The sequence below is a fragment of the Camelus bactrianus genome, chromosome 10, assembly GCF_048773025.1.
Source record: "Camelus bactrianus isolate YW-2024 breed Bactrian camel chromosome 10, ASM4877302v1, whole genome shotgun sequence".
Taxonomy (NCBI): Eukaryota; Metazoa; Chordata; class Mammalia; order Artiodactyla; family Camelidae; genus Camelus; species Camelus bactrianus.
Genome location: NC_133548.1, coordinates 8,604,445 through 8,624,803, shown reverse-complemented (window position 1 = coordinate 8,624,803; position 20,359 = coordinate 8,604,445). Strand labels below are relative to the sequence as shown.

The window sequence follows — 20,359 nt, the reverse complement described above, 5'->3', positions numbered from 1 at the left end:
GGGCAGAGGTGAAGGAACAGACGGCTCGCCAGTTCTGGAGGTCTCATGGGGGTGTTACCTGAGAGTAGGTTCTTGTTTCCTCACAGAAACAATTTAGAGACCAGACACGGAGACCAAGAAAGCAAAGTGAGGATTTACTAACCAATAGTACTCTCTTAGAAGGGACAGCAGGCAGGGTCAGGTGAGTAGCTGCCCCGAGGTCCTTTGGCAAGTTGGTTATACTAGGTGTGAAAATAATTGGGCGGAATATTCATTGAGGAGGGAGGTGTTTGGCATATTTCCAGATTTTCCTCCCAGCTCCACCTTCCAGAAGGAAGGAGGGATTTTTGTCCTTATTTGGTCTTGATTGGAAGTGTCCTAGCATTAGTGCATGATGAGTACTTCTTATCTGCAAGGTTAATTTTATCATAATAAGAGCATAATTGGGCAAAAGGTTACATTCGGATGCAGAGATTCCCGCCTTCTGCCGCCTTCCTTCACCTGCCCCTAGGACTCCTGTCTCCACCAGATGTATTGTTTCTTGCCACATGGACAGTGCCCCTCTTTCTCTGCGGAAATCTAGCTGACTGCCTAAGGTAGTGTGGGGGGAGGTGAGTGGAAGGGAGGAGTGGAGTGACGTGAGGTTCTCTTCACACCGGGAGGAGGCGCTGCCTTCTGGGCTCTGATAGGCAGCTTCATCTCCAGACTACCAGCAACCGGTAGTGAATGCCTGAATTTACAAAAGTCTTGGAGTCAGAATCCGGACCCTGAGTGACCCTGAGTGACCTCAATCCTCTGAGCCTGGGGTCTTATTTGTAAATGGGAAGAATAATAATAATAAAGCCCACCTGGTGGGATTGCTGTATGGATTAAATGAGATAAGAACGGCTATTTACTAAGCTTACTATGTGAAAGCAGCCTTCAACTATTTGTTGAATAAGCGGACTCTGCCATCTTTCATTAATTAATTAACTCAATTTAAAAGTATTTATTGAGCATTTACTCTAGGCCAGGCACAGTTAATTTGTGACAGGCGGGTTCTTTAGCCGCTGGTGCACTGGGCGGAGGGGCGGAGCTTCACGGATTCCCCGCCTACCACAGAGAGGCCCAATCAGGTCCGAGGAGGAGGCGAGTCCCGCCCACCTCTCCGCCGCAGGCCCGGAAGCCAGCTTCGCGAGGTTGCTGTACTTCCGGCGGTTCTGGTGGCTGGGTAGCGGTCCCTGGCGTGGGCTCGGCTGGTGCTCAGCCTCTTCGGGGAAGATGTTTTACCACGTGAGCAGGGCACGGGGTGGCGGCGATGGCAGGGTCGTGAGGAGGAGCGAAGCGGGGCTCCGGGACTAGTGCGGCTTCTTGCCTCATATCCCTGCCGCACTGTGCCTCGTCTCCATCCCACTTTCCCTGCAGATCTCCTTGGAGCACGAGATCCTCCTGCACCCGCGCTACTTCGGCCCCAACCTGCTCAACACGGTGAAGCAAAAGCTCTTCACCGAGGTGGAGGGGACCTGCACTGGCAAGTGAGTGTCGCGCCCTCCGTGCCGCCTGATCGGTGCGTACACCGCGCCTTGTGCCTGCATCCCCTCCCCAACTCCTACACATTTTGCAAGGTTCTGCCAACTACCCTGGGGAACCCTCTCACTCTCCCAGGTGCCCCAGGCAGTCAGCTGCATCCTGCTTTGGGTTCCCAAGACGCCCTATGCAAAGCTGGATAACAGGACCTCCTTCCCTTAGCTAAGTTTGGTCATTCGTTTACTCCGCAGACATTTTTAAAGCTCTTGTTGTGTGCCAGGCTCTGTGTTGGGCCCTGGGAAAAAGTGGAAAAGAATGAAGCCAGCCCTTGTGGAGCTCACACTCCCTGTGATTCAGCTATTTTTCTTTGTTCCCCATGCCCAGGGACCTGGCATGGCACTTCTTGGGCCTCAGTAAGTTTGCTGAGTGAATGAGTGACCAGGAAAAAGCAGGCTGAGAGTTGGAGGAAGGACGAGGACTGGGACTTGACCATCTCCGGGCTCTGCACAAAAGGACCTCTCACACAGTGTTGTAAATGAGCAGAGATGAGCCCAGAGCTATGAAGTACTTAGTTCTTTGAACATACAGATTCCTGAGCCTCATCTCATCCCTGCAGAGTCAAGAATCTCTGGTGACAGGTGTGGGAATCTGCATTTTAAATTCCTCCCAGGTGATTCTGAGGCATCTCCAGGATCAAGATCTCTTGGCTAAAGGACTACAGGCCTTTTGGACATTTATTGTGAAATTATGAGGCAGTGTTTAGTGTTATAGATGCTGATCATTGTCCTGTCTTCCTTCTGGGTCATTAAGCTCTCTGGGGGCAGGAGTGCCATCTCCTTCCCCTTTATGCTGCCCCTTAACCCCCAGGCTCAGTGACTCTGGCTGCAGATGATTTTAGAGGCTCGTCTACACACAGTGCCTTTCTCGTTTCCTCCTTGCAGATATGGCTTTGTGATTGCTGTCACCACCATCGACAATATCGGTGCTGGTGTGATCCAGCCTGGCCGAGGCTTTGTCCTTTATCCAGTTAAGTACAAGGCCATTGTTTTCCGGCCCTTTAAAGGGGAGGTCGTGGATGCCGTTGTCACTCAGGTCAACAAGGTAAGCCCATCCATAGGGGAGGTAGTGGGAAGGTCCCTTAGAAGACATGGGATGTGTCCCAACTCTACTCACTAACTCTGTGTGTTTGGCCAGATCACTTCCTTCTGTTTCAAGTTTCTTCACCTGTCAAATGGTATAGTAATCTTGCCCTGCGTCCCTCAGGGGCTTGTAAGTCAATATTAATGGTCAAAACAATAGAAGCCTCCATTGATTGAGTAGTTCCTGTGGGCCAGGTAATGTGCAAAGCCTTACAATGATTGTGTCAGGTGAGTTCTTTTATCCCTGTGCTTTGATGTCCAAGCTGAAGTTTGGAGAAGTTAAGTCTACGGGTCAAGGTCATGTGGCCAACAAGTGTTCAGATCCCAGACTGACAAGTTCTAGGCCTCAGCTGTTTACCACTACATTTCCTTAACTTAAAATGAAAGCTTCCTAAACAAGGTCCTACTGTTGAGCATAGGGAACTATATTCAGTATCTTGTAATAACCTATAAGATAAAAGAATATGAAAAAGAATATACAAATGTGTAACTGAATCACTCTGCTGTACACCAGAAACTAACACATTATAAATCAACTATACTTCAGTGGAAAAACAAAACAAAACAAAACAGACAAAAAACCTGAAAGTGTGAAAAAAAAAAAGAGAGAATGAAAACAAGTGCCAAATTTCAGAGTGGTTTCAAAACATGAAGGATATTATTAGGAATCAGATAAAGATGGGAAGCTTAGAAGACTTTGGGGACAAAAGGAAAAGCAAGTCACTCATTTCCCTTCTAGGTTGGACTCTTCACAGAGATTGGGCCCATGTCCTGCTTCATCTCTCGACATGTAAGCCTAGGCACCCTGGGTGTGTTAAAGGGGAGACACTGAGTCATGACTATCTGATGAAGCATCCATTTAAAGTCCTGACCCAGTCTCACCTTCCTTTCAGTCCATCCCATCAGAGATGGAGTTTGATCCTAACTCCAACCCGCCATGTTACAAGACAATGGATGAGGTGAGTGGATTGGAGGAAGTCAGTGAGAGGGACAGGGGTCGGAGCCTCTCCAAGGGAGAGTATTGGCCTGGGGATGTCTGAGTATACTCTTCCTCTTCCCCAAGGACATTGTGATTCAGCAGGATGATGAGATCCGCTTGAAGATTGTGGGGACCCGTGTGGACAAGAATGACATTGTGAGTCCCTTCTCTGCCTCCTTGCCTATAGCAGGCAGAGCCGTTGATTTCTTAACTACCCAGAGTTCCTGGGGACTTTGTACTTTGGCCAGGAAGAAGAGATGGGTGGGCAGAAGGCTTCGGGCCGAAGGTTAGAGGATAGTTCAGGGCTCTTTTTGGCTTCATTTCTTTTTTATCTTTCCTTCTGCAGTTTGCTATTGGCTCCCTGATGGACGATTATTTGGGTGAGTACCTGCTCCACCACACCGGGGTTCTTTGCCTGGAGGAGGGGTCTGTGGGTGCAGGGGGTGGATATGGGATTTCAAGCCTGAGTTGCAGATGAAAGAAACTCTTGTGTTGTCTGCTTGGAAGATCCAGGATATGCCCCCTCAGGATGGGATGGGATGGGGATGGCTGCCCCAAGCTCTGGATCTAACCGATGTGCTTTTCATGTTCTCACAGGGCTTGTGAGCTGAGCACCGGGACCTCTTACCTTGTTTGGTCCTTACCTAGGAGGTGTGACTGTCACAATTCCCATGTTGTGCAGAGGCCGAGTCTAGCTGCTGTTGGGGAGGCAAGGGAGTTACCTTATCATGAGAAGAGATCTGGTTCTGGTGCTTAGCATCTACTTCTAGCTTTTTGTCTGTGTGTTCTAACCATAAAAGGTTCTTGATTCCCATGGAAGTGTCATCTCCTTTCTTTGGTAAGAATTCTTTTAAAAAAAAGTCTGGAGGGCCAGTTGCTTGCTGGATCCTCTTTTCTTAGCCTGATGCCTTAACTCACCTCGGCCACCAGGGATGTAACTAACCCTTTTCCAAGGTCTAACATTGACCTCATTGAAGGGAAGGCACTCATGTTGGGTCTTTGGCTTTTAGCAAATGATACTATCATTAGAGCCACTCTGAGCCCCAGGCTCGTTTCAGTGTATTTGCCCTTTCCCCACCCTTAAAAATACCCAAGAGCATAGCTGGGGAGAGGGAAGAGGAGACCGCAGGTAGGGAGATGTGAACAGTAAAATGTAGTGATACAGATTGTGGGGTCCCAGCCCTTCTTAGGATGGGCACATAAACAACAGAGGCCTTTATTTGCTCATCAATCACTACACTAAACTCAACCGAAGATGTGAAAGGGCTCAAAATTTCATTAGGGTAAATCAACAAAAATACATGAAATAAGAAGATTAAACAAACGTGCAACCCACCTTCACACTATGCCTTTGCAATACTATTTGTCTACTTTGGAATGCCCTTTCCCAACCTATCTGCTTGCTGCCTACTAATCTATCAAGTCTCAGTCAAAAAATTTTTTTTCTCTAGCTTTCCTTGACTTCCATGGGAAGCAGAGCTGTGTAGTAGAAAGCATAATATTTGGGTTGATACAGAGCTGGGTTTCAGTCCTAGCCGGGTGACCTTATGTTTCCTCATTGTAAAGTGGTCCTACAGCCCTCTTTGGGTGGTTGCTGCTGGTATCAGAGATCGTTTGTGCAAGTGGCTGGCATAGAGCCTGGCCTGTGATAGGCACTCAACTGCTAATTATAATCATTGCTACATAGTGCATACAAAGCTGTGATTATCAACTGGGGTGATTTTGGCCCCGGGGGGACATTTCATAGTGATACTTCTGGTTATCACAACTGGGTGGGGGATGCAACTGCCTTCTAATGGGTAGAGGCAGGGATCCAGGGATGCTGCTAGGCATCCTACAATGTATAGGGCAGCCCCCACAACAAAGAATTATCTGGCCCCAAATGTTATTCGTGTCAAGGTCCAGAAAATCTGATTTGAAGCATCCAGAAGAGTGCTTGGAAACTGGTAAGAAAAAGGCATTTGAATGTGTTTCCTTTTCCCTCACCTCACCATTCCTGGACAACAGGCTCTTCCATTCATACCCCCGTAGTATGTCACAAAACACATATTTTGTTATTGTCTCCCTTTCCATTTTTTTATTATATAAAATTGCAGTTACTTTATTGAGATCATTGTAGATTCACATGCCTCCCTTTCATTTTTGTATCTCCAGCTCTCAGCACTGTGTCAAGGTTTCCAAGTTTGTTGAGTCCAGGAAAGTTTCTGTGCTGGATTTGCAATGAATTTTCCCATGGACACAATGATCAGGTTGTGATACCCTTCATATCACTGAGTTGATTACACAGGTTGTAGGGATTTTCCCTGTGCCCTCAACACCATGTATCTCCCTGAGAGTAAAATTCTTCCTAAGTTCTCAAATGGAATCACGCATCTGTAAGTTGTATTGGGGATACCCGGAAAGTAATACCAGGCCTAGAAGGAAGAGACTGATGGACAGAGAAGCAGCTCATGGAACTGCTGGTGAGGATGTTGGGTGTGGCACTGGGTCGGGAAGGGAGTAAGTGGGGATGGCCTGAGATGGTTTCCAGGACTCTTCTGATCTTACAAGGCTTGGTACTAGGGGAGTCTGAAAGTTACAGACTCTTAAAGAGGTCACAGGCTTAATAGTAAGAGGAGTATGTGCCTGGGAACATGCTAAGTCCTTTACATGCCTTTACACACAGGAGTGAATTTTCACAACAGTTCCATGAAACAGATTCTGTCATCCCACTGTATGGTTAATAAAACAAATCAGAGAGATGAACTAACATGCCTAAGTTCACACAACTAGTGAGTAGTGGAGCTGTGATTTTTTTTTTAAACAATCTAACTCCAAAATCATCATAGCTCTTTGTGCCCAGCACTGGGTGGCTGGAGAATAAGTGGGAACCACCTTTTCCCCATCTGTGGCCATGTAGGTCTCATTGCTGCTTTCCGTGGCCCCTGCCGCCAAGGTTGACAATGGCTGTCCGTACCAATAACAAGGAGATCTGCCAACAGCCCAAATTCTGCTGAGCTGATCTCAGATTCAAAACCTTACAGGATACCCCGCCTTCCCTTCATGCGTAGATGGGTAGACACTCCAGTATCCAAAGCACAGTCCTGAAATTACTCCAAATGTCATTTTGAATATGACTGAAGAGACTCGCAGGGTTCTAGTCTCCTTAGGTGGTGTTGCTATGGCAACCCCAGTCCCATCCATCTGGCTTTCTCAGTTCTGGTCTCAGAGGATCTTTCCTAGAGGCAGCAGAAGCATCTAACCCTAAGAGGGAGGAAGAGCAGGTGTGCACATTTATGCTCCCCTGCAGAAAGCTCCCTTCTATAATAAATAGCCCATTATAAACGATACCATCTTGGATGGACAGAAAGGAATTTTACTGTCTGCCTCCTTATGTGTGAGTGCAAGTTCCACTACCAACTGTCAGTCTACATTATCTCATTTAATCTATGATAACCCTATGAGGTGGGTATTAATTACTCCAGATTGTAGAATGTGATTAGGTAATTTGCCCTAAAGCAGTATCAGAGTTGCAACTCGTGTCGGTCTTACTCCAAATACCATCCTTTAACTCACCAAGCCCACGGCTTTTCAATTAAAAACTGCCCAAGTTCGGGAGAGTGTGCGTGTAAAACGGTCAAGGAAGTCTATGAGACAAGTGAGGGCTTACTGGTCAGAAAAAGGGGAGATACGAGGTACGGTACTAGAATGGGCAGAGCCCTGGAGTCTGGAGCTTGCACAGGGTGTTTGGCCCTGTCAGAACACCCTTCTGTCCGCAGACAATACCTACCGAGAACCCCATTCATCCTTCGGGGAAAGGAAAGTGGCAGGTGATGTTGGAGAGGTAAGTTGAGCCCCACCAAGTAGGCAAGAAAACTAACGCAGACGCCGAAGTATAAAGCTTCGCTGCAGTCGCGTAAATGCAAGTGCTCAGAAACTCAGGAGCAACGACCAAGGGATTGGGAATGCCTTCCCTAAGAACATGCTTACTAAAACGTACAACGAGCCATTCACACCCCGCAAAAATCTCAAGAGCTGTTGCTTTAAGAAGTGCGACTCTCCAGCGTCACGTGATCCCTGGCGCCCTGGGTCTTCTACAGCGCCATCGCAGTGGCCAATCGCGTGGCGAGAAGCTTCTTGGAGGGCGGGAACGCCTCAAGTCGCCCGCCGATTGGCTGTGTGCGTGGAGGGCGGGGCCTGGGACCCGAGAGAGGGAATTAGTGGGAGCGGGGTGAGTGGGAGCTGCCGCCACCGCGGTCTCGGTAACAGCCTTCGCCGTGCGGGAGCCCTCAGGTGAGCAGGCCCTCATAGGCCCGTCCCGCTAGGCGCTGCGCGCTCACCGGCCTTAGAGCCCGCTCCGCTGGGGGCCCGCCCCCTTCGTTGCCCACGTGACCTAAGTTCGGTAACCCCTGACCTCCTCCCTACCCCACCGCCTCTAGATCTGGGATGAAGCGAGGCTTGGTGGGAGGATGCGCATCACGGAGGCCTGTAGAGGTCAGTTCCCACGCCTTCTTACCGGTGTGGCTAGTGACTGAGGATGTGGAGGAGCGGGAGACGTTGGTTAGAGCCCGGACTTTGTGGCGTTTAATATGGGCACATAATAGGGAAACTTCCGCGTGGGCAGGACTTCGTGCTCCCATTTTACAGATGGAGAAAGAAGCTTAACGAGTATACATTAGCGGATCTCCAACGCCAAGTCTCCGGGCTGGGCATCCAGGCTTCGTTCCCTACACAGCCCTCCGCTTTTCGTGATTCGGAACAAGAGTTTGAGCCTGCTCCCTACCGACGTAGTGCTCTCCAGATGATCTTGAGAAAGTCTTTTAACATTTAGCCTCTCAGAGCTTTGATTTCCTTGGCTGTGAAATAGCCATGATACTTACATAATACCTATCTTATTAATGCGGACAGAATGAGGTATAAGCCATATAAAGCACTTAGTTCAATGCCTCAGGCATAGTGTGTGCTTAGAAAAATCGCTATTCTTTATTCTTTTTTCAGCAAGTGTTTATTGAAACCGTGTTATGTGCTGACACCGTGTCTGAGGGTGGGGATGCAAAGGTGAGCAAACAGGCATGATCCTTGCCAGCGTGGAGCTTACAATCTAGTGGGGAGGTAGGTGTTAATAAATTCCACGAATGTATAATTACAAACTCTGATAACTGCTTTGAAGCAAAGTACTGGGACATTGTAGGGGTCTGAGAAGCCTTCCCTGAGCAAGTGATGTTTAAGTGGAGATCTGAAGGAGTGACTAGACACTCCTTCAGAGTGACTAGGAGCTCACTAGACAAAGGGATTGGGGGAAGAAGAGAGCATTCCAAGTAGAGGAAACACAATGTGTGAATGTCCTGAAATAAGGTGTTTTTGAGGAAATTAAGAGAGGTCACGGGAATACAGAACACAAGAGAGAGTGGAAAGAGGTGTTGGCAGATGTAGGCGCACATGCAGGACTTGGAGCTGTGGCACAGGTTTGCTCTCTATTCCAAAGGCCACGGGGAGCCATTGGTAGAAATGCCGCGGGGAGGCCAGGTAGGTGCCCATTGGGTTTAGGGACCTGGAGGTCACCAGCCATGCCAGAGAGCAGTGGTGTGGCAGCTCCTGGGTGGGTTATGGTGAAACTGGGCCTTGCTGCCCGTGGTGCTGATGCCTCCCTTTGGCCTGCGTGGGCCAGCCTTCCAGTTGTGCTGTGTGTTGTTGGAGTCAGTCAGTTGCTGGGTTCTTTTTCTGCTGTATCCTGTGAATGGAAGAGCATGCTCCTGCTTTTAGGCCTTGTAGCCAAACTGGGGAAGACCAGACAATGGGCAAAAAGCCTGACTATTAAAAGCCTGACAATCCCAGATGAGGAAGACCTCAAAAGAGAGACCGGATTTGCCTTAGAAAAGAAAGGGGGTGGGGACTCAGAGTAGAGAGGGAGACAGACCAGCTTGAGCCCTGATGGGAAGACACGAGGCTGGGCTTACTAGGAGGAAAGATCAGCTTGAACAGCTGTCTAGATTTGGGACCAAACACAGAATGTCAAGCCAGGGAGTTGGGACTTTCCTTTTATGAGTCGTGGAGAAGTACTGAAGACTTTTGAGCAACGGGCTGTCAGGGCTAACGTAGTCTTTTCATCAATGTTTAGTACCTGCTGGTTGATCAGAAGGAAGAAAACATGAAATTTTTGTTTATAATTACCAGTGGTAATATCTTCCATGTGTGTAGTGTTCCAGCCCCTGAGTTTCTCATACAGCATCTCATTTCATCCTTATAGCCACCCTGAGAGTTAGGGAGGGCAGGGATTATCGCCACTGTTTTACCAGGCTCAGACTGTTGAAGGTCTCAGCCAGACTGACATAGGAAGTGGTAGGGCAGGGCTGGGACCCAGTTCTGTAAACCCAAGGCCAGGCATTTTCTCAGGCGTCACTGTCGTCTGTCTTTTGGCCCAGCTCAAGTCTGTTTTGTGCCCTGAGGCTCAAGTTTCCTCACCTGGATGCTAGGAGCCTTTGTGGCTCCTTATTCGGGCATTCTGGAGCAAGAACAGCAAGATTGTTTTAGAGGGCTTGGAATCAGGCTCCTGGGCTCTAAGGGAGACTGGGCTGGCTTTTCAAACCATCCTCCCCACCCTCAGCTCCCTCAGAGCCATGTCAGAGCGCGAAGAGCGGCGGTTTGTGGAGATCCCTCGGGAGTCTGTCCGGCTCATGGCCGAGAGCACAGGCCTGGAGCTGAGCGATGAGGTGGCGGCCCTGCTTGCAGAGGATGTGTGCTACCGTCTCAGAGAGGCCACCCAGGTACACTCCCCCCCACCCCCAATACCTCCCAACTCTCTGGTTCCTCCCTTTGACCACCCCCTCCCCCAGGAGTTATTTAACAAGTATAGGTGAGGCACCTGCCCCGTGCTTGGAGGGAACACAGTGGAGGCAGTCAGTCCCTGCTCTTTCTGGAGTTTCCTCCAGCTGGGCTTCCAGCAAGCTGAGCTCTTGCTGGGCATCTTCTCCCTACCACAGCCCCGCTGGGCCGGCCAAGCAGGTTCATATTCACATTCTTCATGTGAGAAACGCAGTCACAGAGAGGAAATCTGACCTTGGGGGTTGTTTGCCCCCTGCTCCTTGTCCCCTGACTCTGTTCTTCCCCTCCTAGAATAGCTCTCAATTCATGAAACACACCAAACGGCGGAAGCTGACCGTCGAGGATTTCAACAGGGCCCTCAGATGGAGCAGTGTGGAGGTGAGTGGGGGGCAGGCTGCAGAGGGCTCAGCTGGCATGAGCCTCCTCCAGGCCCTGCTCAGGGCTGGCAGCACAGCGAGATGTGAAGACCACATACCCACACAAGGGAAGCTCATGGCTGGGCCCCGCCCCAGGGGCTAAGAGTTCAGAAGACGGAGGGGAGGCATGGAGGTTAGGAAGTGCTTCTTGAAAAAAATAGGAATTGAGTTGAGCCTTAAAGGAAAGTTTGGGTTAGACTAAGTTACAAGGAAGAGAGGGCACTCTGGGGGAGGGAGGAGCCTGAGCACAACTGTGGGTGTTAGAATGTCCTGTACAGTTGTTCTGGGGGTCCAGGGAGGAAAGCTGTGTATAGAGGAGAGCCATGTTTTCAAGTTGGGCAGGCGAAGTGAGAGTCGGAGGACCAGCAGCCCGAGGGGTGGGCCTCAGAGTCCCTCCGGCTCTGTGAGGAAGAACCACGTTCTACTCCCTGACATACCGAGCACCGGACATTCCAGCCAAGTTCCCAGTGATGGGCCTGAAGCCCCAGGCATCCCCCCGCCTTTGTTGTAGGACTTCTGGACTTTCCCTCAAATGGGCTCCCTGCCCTGGTCAATAGAGCATGTCTTCCCTCCCTGGATTCAGCCTGCTCCCAATCCTCTTCCTCAGGCTGTGTGCGGTTATGGATCCCAGGAGGCGCTGCCCCTGCGTCCCGCCAGGGAGGGTGAGCTCTATTTCCCTGAGGACCGGGAGGTGAACCTGGTGGAGCTGGCCCTGGCCACCAACATCCCCAAAGGCTGTGCTGAGACAGCTGTGAGAGGTGACCGCTGGGGTCCTGCATGGGGTGGGGACAGGAACTGGGCTGTCAGAGGACTGGTGATGGGCTGGCTGTGCCTGGGGCAGAAGCCAGAGGGGTGGGTGGTGGTACAAGGGGCAAAACCCCAGGCTGACTCATCTCTCTGCTCTGGTTCTAGTTCATGTCTCCTACCTAGATGGCAAAGGGAACCTGGCACCTCAAGGATCGGGTAAGGGCTAGTGTGGGAAATGGGCCCCCTGCTTGGACTTTCCTCCCTCGAGAGCTGAGGGTGTCAGCCTTTATCTGACAAGCATTTTCCAGGGCCTGAGCGATGCCTGTCCCGAGTGGGCCCTGGTCCCTGCCCAGAGGCCTCAGAGTTGGAGATGAGATCCCAGATCTATAAGCAATCATGAGGCCATGCTGGATGCCTGCACAGGAGTCTGGGTGGCCTGCTGGGGTCCCTAAGGTGTCACACTTCCAGGGTCTGCTGAGTGAAGCTTTCCAGAGCCTGAGGCTTATGAACTTGGGGCTTGGGGACTAAGCAGGAGTCTTCCTGGCTGTGGACAGGTGGGAGACAGTGGACAGAGCAGGGGTGTGGAGAGCTTGCAAGGTCAGGGCTGAGCAGGCTGCTCAGAGGGGCTGGTGGCTCTGTGCTCCGGGAGTCCTGTCTGAACGGGCTCCTTGTGGGGGGCATGGGGATGGTGGTTGTAGGCAGCAGGTGAGGAGGTTGAGAGATGGCTGGGTTCCACCCTGACCACCTCTTGCCCACCCTCTCGCAGTGCCCAGCGCCGTGTCTTCACTGACTGATGACCTTCTCAAGTACTACCAGCAGGTGACTCGGGCTGTGCTGGGGGATGACCCACAGCTGATGAAGGTGAGTGAGTGGGCCTGAACTGGGGCATGAGTCCAACTTTCAAATCACCGTGGAATTCCTTCAGATGCCTACTTCCTGTCCCCTCCACGCTGATGGGGGTGGGAGCTTCTCTCGGTGAGGGGCATGGTGCTCCGCGGCTGGTTCTCCTCCAATACTGCCTCCCCTTCCTACTGTAGGAGGAACCCTTGTTCCTTAGGGAATGGGCAGCTCAGCAGGGCCATTTGGGGGGGCCTCAGGTGGTCAGTCTCCCTACACCCTAATTCCAGAGCCCACTCTTTGGGGCGTCTGTTGACCTGGGGCCCCTTGGGGCATCCACAGTGCAGCTTTCATTTGCTTGGACTTGAGTGGGAAAGGAGAAGAGGAAGAAGGGTCCAGGCTAGGCTGCCCGGTCAGGCCTCACACCAGCCCTGGCTGCATCTCGAGCTCCACTGAGCTCCCTGGACAGTGCCTGTGTCAGGCGTCTTCCGTCCAGAGTCAGAGGAGGGCTGGGTTGGTGATCTGCTTAACCACATGACCTCGGTCTGTTTGCGGGTTTTCCATCTTCCACATCTTCGCATGTCTGGCTGCCGCTGTTACTTCCCTTGCAAAATTCGGGCTATTGCTCCCATACATTCCCACCTTAGAAGCTCGGCTGCTGCTTCCCAGGCCCAGTGCAGGGGCCTGCACGGGGTGGGGGTGGGGCAGCTGGGAGCTGTGTCCCTTCCTCACTAGCTGTTGTCCACTCTCACAGCGCCTGAACTCAGTGTCTTTATCCAGAGGAGTTGGGAGGGCACATGTGGTGGAGGTTCAGGACTAAGATGGTTTTACTCCTTTACCTACTGGAATGTATTTTTTCCGCTTAGAAAATACCAGCATACGTTTAGTATGGTACTGTAATGTAAAGATATACAAAGCAGGAAGTGAAATTCTGTAAAACCACCCACTCATTTTTTTTAATATATAAACTATACAAAGTTTATTGTCAACCAAAGTATTATACTAAACATCTGGTTTTAGAATAATTGCTTTTCTCAGTTAAAAATATGTTGAACATTTAGGTTGTATCCAGTTCTTTATTATTACAAACGGTGCTATGTGTTGGATATGTGCGTGAATGGGTTTCTTTTAAAGCGGGTTAAATTTGTAGACGTAGAATTACTGAGTCCAAGAATATGAGCATTTAAAATTTTAATACATAAGTGCTAAGTTGCTCTTCAAAAAAATGTCGATTTCTACGTGGGGCTGGTGGATCCAGTGCAGTGTGGCCACTTCCCTTCCAGATTGCTCTCCAGGACCTGCAGACGAACTCCAAGATCGCAGCACTCCTGCCTTACTTTGTTTATGTGGTCAGTGGGGTAAGTGACCAGGCTGGGGCAGGGGGGGAATGTTTTGTGGGGAGAAGACTCAGCAGCTGGTAGGGCACACGGCAGGTGCTGTTGGGACGGCAGGCTCCTGTGCACCCTTGCGTCCCCCTCAGCAACCCTCTTCTGCCAACAGGTGAAATCTGTAAGCCACGACCTGGAGCAGCTGCACCGGCTCCTGCAAGTGGCACGGAGCCTGGTTCGGAACCCACACCTCTGCTTGGGGCCCTATGTCCGCTCGCTGGTGGGCAGTGTCCTCTACTGTGTCCTGGAACCCCTGGCAGCCTCCATCAACCCCTTAAACGACCACTGGACTCTGCGGGATGGCGCTGCCCTCCTGCTCAGCCACATCTTTTGGTAGCCACTGGGCCTAGAGCTGATCTGGGGCGGGGCTGCTGCAGAGCTGAGCAGGTTGGGGCAGGAGAGTGGGTGAAACTTCTGGCTTTGAGGCCATACATTGAGAGGTCAGGGAGCCTCTTCCCCTCACTCCCCTCAGGCTTCCTGGTTGTTATGCCCTGGCACACTGGGATTCTACAGATGGGTGACAAATATGCCGGGGGTTGGTCCGTCAGCTGTCAGGTCCTGGGCCGGTCACCCCAGCCTCTTGGTCTGTTACCCCAGTGTTCCATGTGGGCGCTGTTTCCTCTGTGTGCTGGGACTTGAGTCCAGTTGGGCGGCGCCCTGCCTTGTTCCCCTGACTGAATGTTGCTCCCACAGGACTCATGGGGACCTCGTAAGTGGCCTCTATCAGCAGATCCTGCTGTCCCTGCAGAAGGTCTTGGCAGACCCCGTGAGACCTCTCTGCTCTCACTATGGGGCCGTGGTGGGGCTGCATGCCCTCGGCTGGAAGGTGAGGACCCTAGCCTTTCTCACATAGCCATAAGAGCTCCTGTGTGTAGTTAGCAAAATAGTGTTTGTGTGTCTTTTTCATAAAAATTGTATATGTTTGCTGTTGTCTGTTGAGTTCCTGACTTAGGCCAGGCTCAGTGATTGCTTGGCTTCCTGTACATAAATGTCTTATCTTTCAAAAACCCTGCATGGCAGATAGTATAATACCCTTATTTCATAAATTCCCACCCTTTCTGGGTTTTTAATTTTATTTATTTTTGTTATTATTCTTTTAATGGAGGTACTGGGGATTGAACCCAGAACCTCGTGCATGCTAAGCAGGCACTCTACCACTGAGCTAAACCCTCCACCCTGCCCATTCTGTTTTATCACATTAAGGAACTATTTGTCAATTCCTCTTATACTATTTTAAACATGGAGATACTGAGTTTTATCAAATATCTTTTTAGCATCTGTGGAGATTATCAGATGATTATGCACCTTAGTTCTGTCACTGTGACAAGCTATAAGAATGGGTATTTCTGCTGAACCACTCTTGCCTACATGGAATAAATTATGTTCACTGTTATTGAGATTTTTATTGGAATTATGTGGAATCTATTAGTCAGTTTTGGAGAGAACTGACATTAATATTGTCTTCTTGTCCTTGAACCTCATCTCTCCATTTTTTTAGGTCCTTCACTGTCTTTCAGGACCCTTTTCCCTTAAGACAACTTACAATAGCTTGTTAAATTTATTCCTAGATTCTTGCTGTTCTTTGATGCTGTTGTAATGCTGTCTTCTTTTCATGGTATTAATTTCTTATTGGTGTTTAGAAACACAAGTGACTTGTGTAGTGATTCAGCTACTTTACTGAACTATTAAACTGTGGATTATTTTGGGTTTTTAATGTAGATTATATCATGTGCAAATAATGACAGCTTTATTTTGCCTTTCTAAACCTAATGACTTTCTTTTTCTTATTTTCCACTAATACCATTTTCCATATGATGGTAATGGGCATCCTTGTCTCATTTACAGTTTTAAAAGAAGTGCTAATAATAACATTTCCTATTCAGGCTGATATTTACTTTGTGTGTTTATGGATACCTTTCTCAGATTAAGGAAATTACTTTATATTCCTAGTTTTATCATTAATTTATGTTAACTGTTATCAAATGCTCTGTCTTCTGAATTGATCCTATGGTTTTCCTGCTTTTATCTGTTAATGTGGTTAATTGTATATATAGATTTTCTAATAGTAAACCATCTTCACAATTCTAGGATAAACTCACTTTGGTCATGATATAGTCTTAAAAAAATGCAAAACTTTTATTGGAATTTTTAAAATACACTGTTGGGTTTACTGAAATTTTAAATGATTTATCTGTATTTATGAATGAACTCAATCATGAGTTTCCTCTCATGTACTGTCCTTATATGGTTTTAGTATCAGGGTTATACTGGCTTTATAGAATTAGGTAGAGAGGAAGTATTTCTTTTTTATATTTGTTCTTACAAGGTTGAGATGGTCTTTTCCTTGAATGTCTGTAGACTGTAAATTTTGGCATGGTGTTTTGTGGTTAGATTTTTAACTACTATAGTTATAGAATTATTTGAGCTTTCATGTTTCTTGAGTGAACACTTATATTTTTCTAGGAACTTGTATTTTCAAATCCTCAGGCTGTAGCTGACTAACCAAAGAACCGTCAAGGGGGGAGGGTATACATAGCTCAGTGGTACAGCACATGCTTAGCATGCACGAGGTCATGGGTTCAGTCCCCAGTATCTCCATCAAATAAAATAATAATAGCAAATAAATAAACCTAACCCCCCCCCCCCAAGAACTTATCTGTCAAAGCCTATCACATGTATCACCTGTTCTGTGAAGTCTTATTTTCCCCCAAGTTAATCACAGGATTTAAAATTATATAATCAAACTCTGATTAGTTGTTTTGTTTTTGTTGCAGGTAGTTTCAACTGAGTTCCAGTTTACATCTAAGCTAGGACAGTACTTGGCTGTACAGCAGCTGGCAAGCTAAATTTCTCTGTTGGCAGTGGGCATTACTTACACTCTTAGCCCTTGCACATGTCGGTGATAATGGGCTCATTTTATACTGTTTTGTCTGTCTTTGTATCCGCTCTTTACTCCCAGTGCTTAATTAAGGCTTGGGCATTCAGGAGACTCCAAATCAATATTGGTTGAATATGCCAAGCAGGGAATTTTGGATGAGCCCTGTCCAGTATCAGAGATAAAAGTAGATCTTTCATGGGAAATGGTACTTGAGAGGCAATAAGCGAAAAAGAGGCACTCACTGCATTCTTCTCTCCCTTCCAGGCAGTAGAACGAGTCCTGTACCCACACCTGTCCACTTACTGGACAAATTTGCAGGCTGTGCTAGACGATTATTCAGTATCAAATGCCCAGGTTAAAGCAGATGGGCACAAAGTCTACGGAGCCATTCTGGTGAGTGCCAGCCCCTTCCAGCCTCTCCTCTCCGTATGAGCTCAGTAGCTCAGCTACCTTACTTTGGAATACTTGATGGACCCGGGTTCCTCCTAGTCCTTGGGTATCCTGGTCCCTCTGCTCTTACAGGTGGCCGTAGAACGACTGCTGAAGATGAAGGCCCAGGCAGCAGAGCCCAACAAGGGTGGGCCAGGCTGCAGGGGGTGCCGGCGCTCGGACGACCTGCCCTGGGAAAGCCTTCTGCAGGAGTCTCCCTCCGGGGGCAGCGCAGAGCCAGGCTTTGGGTCTGGTCTCCCGCTGCCGCCAGGAGGCGCGGGGCCGGAGGATCCTTCCCCTTCGGTGACCCTGGCGGACATCTACCGGGAGCTCTACGCCTTCTTTGGTGACAGCTTGGCCACCCGCTTCGGCACGGGTCAGCCCGCGCCAACGGCCCCGAGGCCGCCCGGGGACAAGAAGGAGCCGGCGGCCGCCCCGGACTCGGTGCGGAAGATGCCGCAGCTGACGGCCAACGCCATGGTCAGCCCACAGGGTGACGAGAGCCCCCGGGGCGGCGGTCCCCCGTCGGCCTCCGCGCCCGCCGCCTCTGAGAGCAGGCCGCTGCCCCGCGTGCATCGGGCGCGTGGGGCGCCCCGGCAGCAGGGCCCAGGCGCCGGCACCCGCGACGTCTTCCAGAAGAGCCGTTTCGCCCCGCGCGGCGCCCCCCACTTCCGTTTCATCATCGCCGGGCGGCAGGCCGGGAGGCGATGCCGCGGGCGCCTCTTCCAGACTGCCTTCCCCGCGCCGTACGGGCCCAGTCCGGCCTCCCGCTACGTGCAGAAGCTGCCGATGATCGGCCGCACCGGCCGCCCGGCCCGCCGCTGGGCGCTCTCGGACTACTCGCTATACCTGCCGCTCTGAGGCGGCGCTCGTCCCTACCTCGGAGAATAAAGCCCGGCCCCGGAAGTGACGTCTTCGCGCTCGTGCGTCGCGCCGGATGAGGCGGGGCTTGGGGGCTGGCTCCCGCGGCGGCGCTTCTAGGTGGGGAGGGTGCTATGGCGCTTCCGTGGTCACAGCGCGTTGAGCTCGCGCTCTTCGCTGCCGCCTTCCTGTGCGGAGCCTTGGCTGCCGCGGCGCTGACTCAAACCCAGGTGTGGCTGCGGGGCGAAGTCGGCCGTCGGGTCGGGTAGGCGGGGGACAGGTCGATTCTAATACGGAGACACCGCTGCTAAGGGCCGGTCGGGTCTCCGCGCGCTGCACCTTGCAGCCGGTGGGTGGGGTGAGGCCGGTCGGCTGCGGAGATGCATCGGGGCTCATCGCACCCTGTGGCTCCGTCGGCCCTCATACTTCGAAGTCATTCCTTCGGCAGAGGAACGAGTCCTAGAGAGCATCTAACAGCATAGGTGGCTCCCGCTGCCTAACCTTACCCTGTTTCTGAAACAAGTTGACCCAGGCCCCCTTTAAATCAGACACTACTGTGCTGAGCTACACCAAGAAATAGAGCACAGTGTAGTGGAGGCGGTCAAAGTACCAAATGGCTGCAACACAACGTGTTAAATGACAAGAGTGATGTAGCAAAAGACAATAATTTACATCGAGTTTTTACCCTAGCCAGACAATCGTGTTAATAAACAGGCTCATTTAATTCCTGTAAATAGGCACTATTATGCCTATCTTACAGATTAGAAAACATGGAGATAACTGGAGGTTACACGAGTTCTGGTTTTACTCTAGGATTTCTGCACGAGGGGAGACCAGAACTTGTGAGGCACCTGAAGCTCATTGTATTTTATAACCACCGCCTATTTCCTGATCCTTCTGGTCACCGCAGGTTTGATTTCCCCAGCAGACCCATTAATCTACTGGCCCAGAAACAGGAACCGACAGTGCACAAATAACTTACTAGGGTGGCCCTGATCTAGATTATTCCTGACACCTGCCATGCATCCATAGGCACTAGCTTGAAATCTAGCACTCAGTAGCTTCTTTCCACAGGGCTCCTTCAGTGGCAGCTGTCCCCTGTATGGTGTGGCCGCCCTGAATGGCTCCTCCCTGGTTTTGTCCCGACCCTCGGCCCCATCCCTCTGCTACTTTGTGGCTGGGGCCTCTGGCCTGCTGGCCCTCTACTGTCTCCTGGTCCTGCTGTTCTGGGTCTACACCAGCTGCATCGAGGACTCCCACAGGTGACTGCCCACTCCGAGGGCCAGCGGTTGAGGTGGGAGGAGTCCCACCTCAACCACAAGGCTTACTCTCTCCCTCTTCATAGAGGCCCGAAAGGGCTCCGCATGGCGCTGGCCATCTCAGCTATAGCCATCTTCCTGGTCTTAGTGTCTGCTTGTATCCTTCGATTTGGCACCAGTTCCCTCTGCAAATCCATCATCCCCCTGAACATAACTACTAGGTAATGGGAGAGGGAGGGGAGCCTGGCTGGGGGTGATTACCTTCCCTCTGCAGACGGGATCCTATACTCCTCTTTTTATATCCCCATCAGTTCTGTCTCAAAGGGCACCTGAGTGCAAGGGTGTTTGGGGTATATCCCCCGTTTCTCACAACTGTCTCTTTGACCTCACAGCTGCTCTGATGCCCAGAAAACTCCATGGATACCCCCTGGAACCACTCTGCAGTTTTACTCCAACCTACACAATGCTGAAGTGAGGTCCTGGGATGTAAAAGACTGGGTGGAGATTGAGGGATACACAGATTCGTATGATGAATCATATAATACAATCTGTAGTTGTAAAGGTGCTCACTAGTGTACTCTGAGCTTGGCCCACCAGCAAGAGGCTGAGAGATGCTGAAGGGCTTGACAGCCCAACAGTGAATAGCTAAGAGTGGTATGTGGGTGGAACGGGATTCGAGATGGCCCCACTCCTCACACTTCTGTTCCTGTCTCCCACAGACCTCTTCTTGGGTGAATCTGGTATTGTGGTGTGTGGTCTTGGTGCTCCAGGTCCTGCAGTGGAAGTCTGAAGCCACCCCATACCGGCCTCTGGAGAGGGGGGACCCTGAGTGGAGTTCTGAGACAGATGCTCTTGTTGGGCCACGCCTTTCCCATTCCTGAAGAATAACCAAAGAGTACTTCCTGCCGCCAAAGAATCCATGCCTAAGTGCCTGCAATCCTCTTGCCCCTACATAGCCTTGTGTATTCTGGGAGTCTGTTTTCCCTCCAGGAGGGAAACATGACGACAGGCCACCTCTTCCTCTCTTCCTATGGCTGTTTTTGTACCAAAGTATTATATTACTTTCTTCCTTCACCTCAGTACTGAGTTCTTGGTGTTACAGCACTGTGGGTAGGTGGATGGGAGTAATGGGTGAAGGCT

At 50.4% G+C, this 20,359-nt stretch overlaps 3 protein-coding genes across 8 annotated transcripts; all 3 read left to right on the top strand.

Moving 5' to 3' along the window:
* The first annotated feature begins 1,102 nt into the window (after nucleotides 1–1,102).
* On the top strand, nucleotides 1,103–4,417 carry POLR2G (RNA polymerase II subunit G). 2 transcript variants are annotated; one of them, XM_010956454.3, is made up of 8 exons: nucleotides 1,103–1,251; nucleotides 1,384–1,493; nucleotides 2,427–2,586; nucleotides 3,364–3,414; nucleotides 3,518–3,583; nucleotides 3,688–3,759; nucleotides 3,950–3,983; nucleotides 4,201–4,417. In XM_010956454.3, the coding sequence occupies exons 1-8, from the start codon at nucleotides 1,240–1,242 to the stop codon at nucleotides 4,212–4,214; spliced, it is 519 nt and encodes a 172-aa protein (XP_010954756.2). In that variant the 5' UTR covers nucleotides 1,103–1,239; the 3' UTR covers nucleotides 4,215–4,417. The 2 variants fall into 2 exon arrangements, with proteins under 2 accessions (XP_010954756.2, XP_074227976.1); XM_074371875.1 differs by lacking the exon at nucleotides 3,364–3,414.
* A 3,354-nt stretch (nucleotides 4,418–7,771) lies between these two features.
* TAF6L (TATA-box binding protein associated factor 6 like) lies at nucleotides 7,772–18,009 on the top strand. 5 transcript variants are annotated; one of them, XM_074371870.1, is made up of 14 exons: nucleotides 7,856–7,875; nucleotides 8,022–8,076; nucleotides 8,581–8,694; nucleotides 10,187–10,346; nucleotides 10,696–10,782; nucleotides 11,428–11,578; nucleotides 11,733–11,783; nucleotides 12,334–12,428; nucleotides 13,688–13,762; nucleotides 13,905–14,125; nucleotides 14,486–14,618; nucleotides 16,567–16,629; nucleotides 16,935–17,063; nucleotides 17,193–18,009. In XM_074371870.1, exons 4-14 carry the CDS (start codon nucleotides 10,200–10,202, stop codon nucleotides 17,958–17,960), a joined length of 1,920 nt encoding a protein of 639 aa, XP_074227971.1. In that variant the 5' UTR covers nucleotides 7,856–7,875; nucleotides 8,022–8,076; nucleotides 8,581–8,694; nucleotides 10,187–10,199; the 3' UTR covers nucleotides 17,961–18,009. The 5 variants fall into 5 exon arrangements, with proteins under 5 accessions (XP_074227970.1, XP_074227968.1, XP_074227972.1 ...); XM_074371868.1 differs by having other exon boundaries at nucleotides 7,859–7,875; nucleotides 8,581–8,640; XM_074371869.1 differs by lacking the exon at nucleotides 8,022–8,076 and having other exon boundaries at nucleotides 7,772–7,875.
* TMEM179B (transmembrane protein 179B) lies at nucleotides 18,001–20,293 on the top strand. The gene is made up of 5 exons (XM_010956458.3): nucleotides 18,001–18,190; nucleotides 19,035–19,222; nucleotides 19,306–19,440; nucleotides 19,612–19,690; nucleotides 19,939–20,293. Exons 1-5 carry the CDS (start codon nucleotides 18,095–18,097, stop codon nucleotides 20,098–20,100), a joined length of 660 nt encoding a protein of 219 aa, XP_010954760.1. The 5' UTR covers nucleotides 18,001–18,094; the 3' UTR covers nucleotides 20,101–20,293.
* Nucleotides 20,294–20,359: the final 66 nt, after the last annotated feature.